Source organism: Camelina sativa, chromosome 6 (genome assembly GCF_030686135.1).
Source record: "Camelina sativa cultivar CO46 ecotype springtype chromosome 6, ASM3068613v1".
Classification (NCBI taxonomy): Eukaryota; Viridiplantae; Streptophyta; class Magnoliopsida; order Brassicales; family Brassicaceae; genus Camelina; species Camelina sativa.
The window spans coordinates 8889740-8898155 of record NC_141885.1 but is presented as its reverse complement, the minus strand read 5'-3'; the positions used below and the strand labels follow the sequence as shown (position 1 = coordinate 8898155).

At 42.0% G+C, this 8416-nt stretch overlaps 1 protein-coding gene and 1 pseudogene across 1 annotated transcript; both read right to left on the bottom strand.

Moving 5' to 3' along the window:
- Window positions 1-994: 994 nt before the first annotated feature.
- Window positions 995-2253, bottom strand: LOC147942399 (uncharacterized; annotated as a pseudogene).
- Window positions 2254-5811: 3558 nt separating this feature from the next.
- LOC147942398 (uncharacterized) lies at window positions 5812-8142 on the bottom strand. Its single transcript, XM_087456046.1, has 3 exons — window positions 7332-8142; window positions 7056-7262; window positions 5812-6479 (listed from the first exon to the last, which is right to left on the bottom strand). The coding sequence occupies exons 1-3, from the start codon at window positions 8140-8142 to the stop codon at window positions 5812-5814; spliced, it is 1686 nt and encodes a 561-aa protein (XP_087312172.1).
- Window positions 8143-8416: the final 274 nt, after the last annotated feature.

Genomic DNA, 8416 nt, shown 5'->3' with positions numbered 1-8416 from the left:
GTCCTTGAGGATTTCCCAGTCCTTTGTCTCGTAGTATCCTTGTTGTTCAAGGAACTTCATGTCTCGGGAGATAAGTAAGCGGCCAGTGGTGGGATCATAGCACTTATACCCTTTTTGACTCGTCGAGTAGCCAATGAACATGCATTTGGTGCTTTTGGCGTCGAGCTTAGTCCTTTGTTCACCTGGTACCAAGACAAAACACACACACCCAAATACGCGTAAGTGATCCAATGAGGGTTTAATTTGATTCAATACCTCATATGGTGATTTATCTTGTAAGACTTTGGTGGGAGTCCTATTGATCAGGTAACAAGCTGTCATCACGGCGTCTCCCCAAAAGCGTTTGGTGACATTGGTTTGAAACATCATCGCCCTTGCCACCTCTATGAGATACCGGTTCTTTCTCTCGGCCACACCATTTTGCTGGGGCGTATAAGGGCAACTAGTTTGTTGTAGTATGCCGTGTTTGGACAAGTGAGCTCTAAGTTTATGACTTGTGTACTCTCCTCCATTGTCTGATCTTAGTACCTTTATTTTAGCATTGAAATGATTAGTGACATAATTCTGAAAGTTAACAAATGCATCATAGACTCTATCTTTAGATGGTAACAAGGTAAGCCAAGTGTACTTTGATTTTTCATCAATAAAAGTCACAAAATACTTGTTATTATCTCTAGATAAGCAAGGTGAAGTCCAAACATCAGAATGCACTAAATCAAAACAATGTTCATAAATAGTAGTTGACTTAGGAAAAATAGACTTGCAATGTTTACCAAGAATACAAGGTTCACAACTTGAATTATCAAAGGAAACATTAGGCAACATTAATTTAAAAGCTTTAGAGTGAGGATGGCCTAGTCTAGCATGCCAAACATCACTCGAAATACTACTAAGGTTCGATATAAGCGAAAACAAATTAGATGGACTTGATGAGGTTTTCTCTAGGACATATAGATCTCCCTTAGCATCTCCTCCTCTAAGAACCTTTCCAGTCTTAATATCCTGAAAATACACACTGTTAGAACCAAAGATAGTGTAGCAGTTTAAATCAGTTTTAGCTCTTTTAACCGATAAGAGGTTAGATGTAAAAGTAGGCATAAAGAAAGCTTTTGAATCCTTATCAAATAGTTTCAAGTCTCCTACACCCTCAACTGGTATTCTATCCCCATTAGCAATAATAACATTACCCACAGCCGGTTTTATGTTGTGTATAAGACTAGGGTTACTTATCATGTGGTGAGAAGCACCCGAGTCCACAACAAGGGTTTTACTAGGCTGTGAAGCAAAGAAGGTGGTACCAGAATCCTTTAGTGCGGCACTGGATTTGATGAGAGCCTCCAGGTCAGACTTCCTCACAAGATCCCCAAACGAGGCTGCCATAGCCGTAGCCGCCGCACTGCCTTGGTTGGCTGCACCAGAACCTTGACCGCTTGACCCTTCATGTGAGAGGTTTGCTTTGAACTTGGCCGGCTTGAGGTGAGGGTGAAGAATCCAGCACTTGTCCTTCATGTGTCCCTTCTTTTTGCAGTGGTCACACACCATGCCTCTCCGGTCGTCGTGTTTGTAGGCGCCCTTGTTTGCAGTTGCCAAGTCTTCCTTTCCACTAAAGAGACCAAGGGAACCTTGTTCCTTTTGCACTTGGGAACAAACGTCTTCAAGCGTAGGCAGCTTGTCTCCCCGGAGGATATGCTTGATTAAGTCATTAAACGCCGGGTTAAGAGTGAGTAGGAGGCCAAACACCTTGTCTTGCTCCTTTCTTTCGTTGAGGATGGCCGGATCAATTGTACTAGGTCGGAGCATCTCGAGCTCGGCCCATAGTGACCTAAACTTCCCAAAGTGCTTCGTGAACTCCAAATCTTCTTGATGAAGTCAATTGATTGCCTTCTTGACTTCAAACACTCGGGTTAGGTTGGTCACGTTCCCATAGACATTCGCTAGCGTCTCCCACAACTCTTTGGCCGTCTCGCAGTATGAATAGGCTTCAAGGATAGGTGCGTCTAGCGAGTTTTGGAGAATGGCAAGCACGGTCTGATCTTCTTGGAACCACTTAACTTCCTTCTCGAGATTAGCCTCCTTGTCTTCTTCCTTCTCTTCTTTACCATCTTCCTTAGTAGCTTTCTTTGGAAGCTGGTCCGTTTCAACATGGATCCACAGCCCCCGGCCACTAAGTGCGGTCTTTGTGGTTCTCTTCCACAACAAGTAATTTTCTCCTTTGAGCACTACCGGAGTCACAATGGGTTTGGTGTTATCCATTGTTATCAATTTGAAAAGACAAAATAGAATAAACTAGGTAGAATATTGAAATGGAAGTAGTATAAGGTGAATAATGAGAATAGAAAGACTAGCGAGTAGTATTTGGAGAGTTTAGGAGTATAAGGAAGAACATAACTAGATTTAGAGAGTCAAGGATCAAAGGACTTGCTCTGATACCATGTTGGTTTAGGCGGAAGCAAAGAGAATAATTTGAGAGAGATTGAGTGAACTATGTAAAGAGAGAGTGAGAAAACATATGATTCCATTAGTATATGCATTACAATGTCGGCTAAGGGCTTTAAATAGCAAGAAAAGAAACTAGGGCAACCCCTCTGTTACACTCGACAACTTGTTGATAGGGACATAAAGGAAGGAGTGGGTCGATCACAAGGATGATAGTGACATGACTTGGTTTCCTTAAGGGGGGCGACCCGTGACCTTATCCTCCAACGGCTCTATTGTGTCTTCGAGATCCTTCTAATGGGCTTTGCTAAGTAGTCCAGCCTCCACTCTTCTCATTTCATTCGATATGGCTCGGCCTTATTGGTAAGTGTACGGACGGCCGTACGGAAACCTTCAAGTCTCGAGTGTCTTATGATCAATAATTTGAAGCAGTAAACAGCTATGTTACTCTTTCTAGGGTCAAAATATGTAACAATCCAATGGATTTGACTAATTATAAGAGTTCGGGTTGAATTTGGAGTGTTTAGACACCACTTATACCCATTTTGTCCCAAAACAGGCAAAAACCGAAAAAACAATGATTCAAAGGATTGAACAGCTTTTTACTGCTTATAGGGTCAAAATGTGTGACAATCCAATGAATTTTACTAATTGTAAGAGTTCCGAATGAATTTGGAGTGTTTAGACAACACTTAAACCCGTTTTATCCCAAAACACGCTTAAACCGAGAAAACAGGCTAAAACCGAGAGAAAACATTGATTCGAAGCAGTAAACAGCTATATTACTCTTTCTAGGGTCAAAATATGTAACAATCCAATGCATTTGACTAATTATAAGAGTTCGGGTTGAATTTGGAGTGTTTAGACACCACTTTTACCCATTTTGTCCCGAAACAGGCTAAAACCGAGAAAACATTGATTCAAAGAAGTAAACAGCTTTGTTACTGTTTCTATGGTCCGAATGTGTGACCATTCAATGCATTTGACTAATTGTAAGAGCTCAGGATGAATTTGTAGTGTTTAGACAAAAATTAAGCTCGTTTTATCCCAAACAGGCTTAAACCGAGAAAATAGGCTAAAACCGAGAGAAACATTGATTCGAAGCAGTAAACAGCTATGTTACCAATGCATTTGACTAATTGTAACAGTTCCAGATGAATTTGGAGTGATTAGACAAGACTTCAGCCCATTTTATCCCAAAACAAGCTTAAACCAAGAAAACATGCTAAAACCGAGAGAAAACATTAATTTGAAGCAGTAACAGCTATGTGTTAGACTTGCGGAATCAAAGACTTGAGAGAGAGAGGAAATCGTAAGAACAAAGAAATAAGAATAAGAGAATATTACTTAGATTAGTTGTTTACAAATATGTGTATATGGCTTATTATAGCCATACAATCGACATATAGCCGTTAGGGGAGCATTAATGTGGAAAGGGACATAAAGGAAGCTTCTCTAGACCAAGAGCATAGTGAAAGTGACGGGTCCGAGGTTTGACTTCTCTTAACCCACACATGTGACTCTTCTCACCAACCATGCGCTAGTACACTTGAGATATTTTGTGTGCTGCCTCTTCTAGATCCTTCTTCCTACTAAACTTGCATCTCCTATGGCCTCTTTAGTCCATCATTCTTGTTGGACCGTAGCCCATTCACCACACACTCGTACGGACGTCCGTACAGGTAATCGTACGGACACCCCTTGGTCGAATGTTCTTCTCTCCTTGATCAATACTCCCCCTCAAGTTTAGCCGAGTGAGATGGCTAAACTTGGAATGCCGTGACACAATACCTCGTTAAAAACCTCAATACATAAAACCACATGGGACAAAAATATATTGAGGGAAAAAGAGTGTAATGGTCATGGCTAGAGGACTTGAGATCAAGGGTGTGTTAAGTCCACAAGTCCAAGCTTGTTGTGAATGTGAGCACAGACTTGATGACTCGCGGCTTTGGTAAAGATATCTGCCAGTTGATCCTTGCTTGGTGTGTAATAGGGTAGTGTGACTCCTTCTTCAATCTTCTCACGAACTTTGTGACAATCCAATTCGATGTGCTTGGTCCTTTCATGAAAGACTGAGTTCGTAGCAATGTGAATGGCGGCTTGGTTGTCACAGTGCATGGGAATAGGAGTGTTTACGCTGATGCCAAGTTCTTTGAGTAGACCATTGAGCCATGTAAGTTCGGTTGTGAGCTTCCTCATTGCTCTATACTCTGATTCGGCACTTGACATTGACACTACCTTTTGCTTCTTCGACTTCCAAGTAACAAGATTGCCTCCTATGAATGTGCAATAGCCGGTTATTGACTTCCTATCTGTCTTATCACCACCCCAATCAGCATCACAATAGCCCACAAGGTCGGTGTTTGAATTCATTCCCATACAAATGCCTTGCCCAGGGCTCCCTTTGAGATAATGTAGTATTCTCTCCAATAGACTCCAATGATATGTTGTAGGGTTCTTCATGTATTGGCTTACCTGATTCACAGCATAGCAAATGTCAGGTCTAGTGAGTGTTAAATAGATTAACTTACCTACAAGACGACGGTAGCGAGAGGGATTATCATGAGGAGGATCCTTTCTCTCCCCCTTTCGCTCAGGTTGGTAACCATCTGGAAGTGGTGTGTCCACAGACTTTGCTCCTAGTTTCCCTGTCTCACATAGTAAATCAAGGGTGTATTTTCTTTGAGAAAGAAAGAGACCTTCCGGAGAACGGTAGACTTCAATCCCAAGAAAATATTTGAGTTTTCCAAGGTCTTTTATATCAAACACTGAATTCAAATGAGCTTTAACCTCTTTAATACCTTCTTGGTTGTCTCCTGTGATGATTAGATCATCTACATATATGAGGACAACCACTATACCTTTAGCAGTTTGTAGTGTGAATAGGGTAGCATATCTCTTGAACCCATGATCTTTTAGTGTGGAGCTGAGTTTATGGTACCAGGCACTCGGTGACTGTTTTAAACCATATATTGCTTTCCTTAAGCGCAAAACCTTTCCAGGTTTGATCGTATCTTCAAGACCGGGCGGTGGTGTCATATACACTTCTTCCTCTAACTCTCCTTGTAAGAAGGCGTTTTTGACATCCATCTGCCATAGATCCCAAGACAGATTCGTAGCAATAGAGAGGATAACCCTTACAGTGGAGAGCTTAGCTACCGGTGCAAAAGTGTCCTTATAGTCTTCTCCATATGTTTGAGTAAAGCCCCTTGCTACCAGTCTAGCTTTGTACCGTTCTATATCTCCATTGCTTAAGAACTTGATTGTAAAGACCCACTTGGAACTCACGGCTTTCTTGCCCGGAGGAAGATCGGCTTCGTCCCATGTATGGTTTCGGTTCATAGCTCCCACTTCATCATCAACCGCATCCAACTACTCTTTACGCTCCTTGGCTTCTTCATACGTTTGTGGTATATGGTGTTCATCTATCTTCCCTAGAAAGGCTTGGTGATCGTTCGGTAGAAGAGCAAGTGAGCAGACGGCTTGAATTGGATGAGCAATGGCCTCATTGTTATAGTAAACTCTTTTGTCTTTCCCCGTTGATGGATGTGACCTGATTCGAGTGCTACGTCTTGGTTGCGGAGGCGGATCGATCTGATCGGTTAAGATAGGAGACGAATCTGACGGCTCTACTGTCTCTACTTCTTCTTCGATCATGGTGTTCTCCCCCTCCGGCTCAGGAACCATAGGATCGTGTAACTCGGTCATTGAAGGCTGAGGTAGATTCGTGGTTGTCTCGCCGGTTGAGTCAGGTGTAGAATCCTGGGACAGCGGTGTGGTTGTAGTTGATGGTGCACCAAGGTGATCTAGAAGGAACCGAAGGCTGGCTGACTGATCATTAGGGGTTGCAAGGTCCTTAAGATCATCCCAGTCTTTCTTTTGAAAGTAGCCTTGTTCCTCAAGGAACTTGACATCACGAGACACCCAAGTGCGCTTGTTGATCGGATCGAAACATTTGTATCCCTTTTGAGTTATCGAATAGCCTAGGAAGATACATTTCATGCTCTTGGCTTCTAATTTGTTTCTGATTTCCCCCGGTACTAATACAAAACAAACACACCCAAATACTTTTAGATGACTAATGGATGGTTTAAATTGATTTAATACCTCAAATGGCGACCGATCATCTAAGATCTTTGTGGGGGCTCGATTGATGAGATAACATGCTGTCATCACGGCATCTCCCCAATATTTCCTAGGAACATTGGTGTGAAACATCATTGATCTCGCCACCTCCATCAAATGTCGGTTCTTTCTTTCAGCCACTCCGTTCTGTTGAGGAGTATATGGGCAGCTTGTTTGATGTATAATGCCATGCTTTGCTAGGTGTTCTTTGAATCGATTGCTAGTATACTCGCCCCCATTATCTGTTCTAAACACTTTAATCTTAGCATTAAATTGGTTAGTAACATAATTTTGGAAGTTAGTGAAGGCATCAATCACTCTATCCTTGGAAGGAAGTAAAGTAACCCAAGTATACTTTGATTTTTCATCTATGAAAGTCACAAAATACTTGTTGTTATCCCTAGAGGCACAAGGTGATGTCCAAACATCAGAATGAACTAAGTCAAAACATTTTTCATAAAAAGTGGTAGACTTAGAAAATACTGTCTTACAATGTTTGCCAAGGATACAAGCTTCACAACTAGAGTGATCAAAAGAAACATTAGGTATCATCAATTCAAGAGCTCTAGAATGAGGATGACCTAATCTAGCATGCCACATAACATTAAAGGAAACACCAAGATGAGAACTAAGAGAAAATGATTTGGATGAGCTTGGTGAACTATCTTCAATAATATAGAGGTCATCTTTGGTTCCACCTTCACCAATCAGTTTTCCAGTCTCAATATCCTGAAAGTAAACATCATTAGGCCCAAATATAGCATAACAGTTAAGATCATTAGTGGCTCTCTTAACCGACAAGAGATTAGAGGTGAACTTAGGCATGTAAAATGCCTTAGACTCTTTATTAAACAGTTTCAGGTCACCTAATCCTTGAATTGGTATTCTATCTCCATTAGCAATTATAACATTACCTCTAGCTGGTTCTATGTTATTTAGCAAATTCGAGTTACTGATCATGTGATGGGAAGCACCCGAATCTACTACTAGAGAGCTATTAGGTTTTAAGGTGAAGAAGGTTTTACCACTCGGCTCCTTAAGTGCCAATGACTTAAAGAAGGCCTCTAGGTCCGACTTCTTCACATAGTCTCCAGAAGCTATCTCCTCCCCTCCTTTTGATGAACTGGCTTGACCTTGTTCTTCCTTGGAGTGAGTCAGATTAGCCCTTGGATCGTTGTTGTTGTTCCTAGGCCGAAGGTGAGGGTGTAGGAACCAGCATTTTTCTTTGGTGTGGTTCTTCCTCTTGCAATGTTCGCATCCTCCCTTAGGTCCTCTATCTTCCGGCTTAAAAACCCCTTTGTTCGCAGTGACAAGCTCCCCCTTTCCACTGAAGAGACCTAGAGACCCTTGTTCCTTTTGGATTTGAGAACAAACCTCATCTAGGCTGGGAAGCTTGTCCGACCTCAAGATATGCTTGATGAGGTCATTGAACGTCGGATTGAGGGTTAGTAGAAGAGCGAACACTTTGTCTTGTTCCCTTCGTTCATTGAGCACAGCCGGATCCATTGTGTTTAGCCTAAGCATCTCGAACTCGGCCCACAGAGATCTAAACTTGCCGAAGTGCTTGTTAAACTCCATATCTTCTTGGTTTAAGTCATTTATTGCTTTCTTGACCTCAAAGACACGGGTTAGGTTGGAGATGTTTCCAAAGACATTCCTAAGAGTCTCCCATAGCTCGCTTGCAGTCTCACAGTATGAGTACGCCTTGAGTATTGGAGCTTCAAGAGAGTTTTGGAGGATGGAGAGGACGGTTTGATCTTCTTGGAACCATTTGGCTTCTTCTTCGAGTCTAGCCTCCTCTTCATCTTCTTTGATGGTTTCTTTTCCATCTTCCTTGGTGGCATTTCTTGGG

Coding starts and splice junctions, on each gene's coding strand:
- LOC147942398 (XM_087456046.1), bottom strand. CDS start 8,142: ATGGAGTTTAACAAGCACTTCGGCAAGTTTAGATCTCTGTGGGCCGAG. Junction 7,263..7,331: donor AGCCACTAATGATCTTAACT/GTTATGCTATAT, acceptor TGATTGGTGAAG/GTGGAACCAAAGATGACCTC. Junction 6,480..7,055: donor TTGTATCCTTGGCAAACATT/GTAAGACAGTAT, acceptor GTTTTGTATTAG/TACCGGGGGAAATCAGAAAC.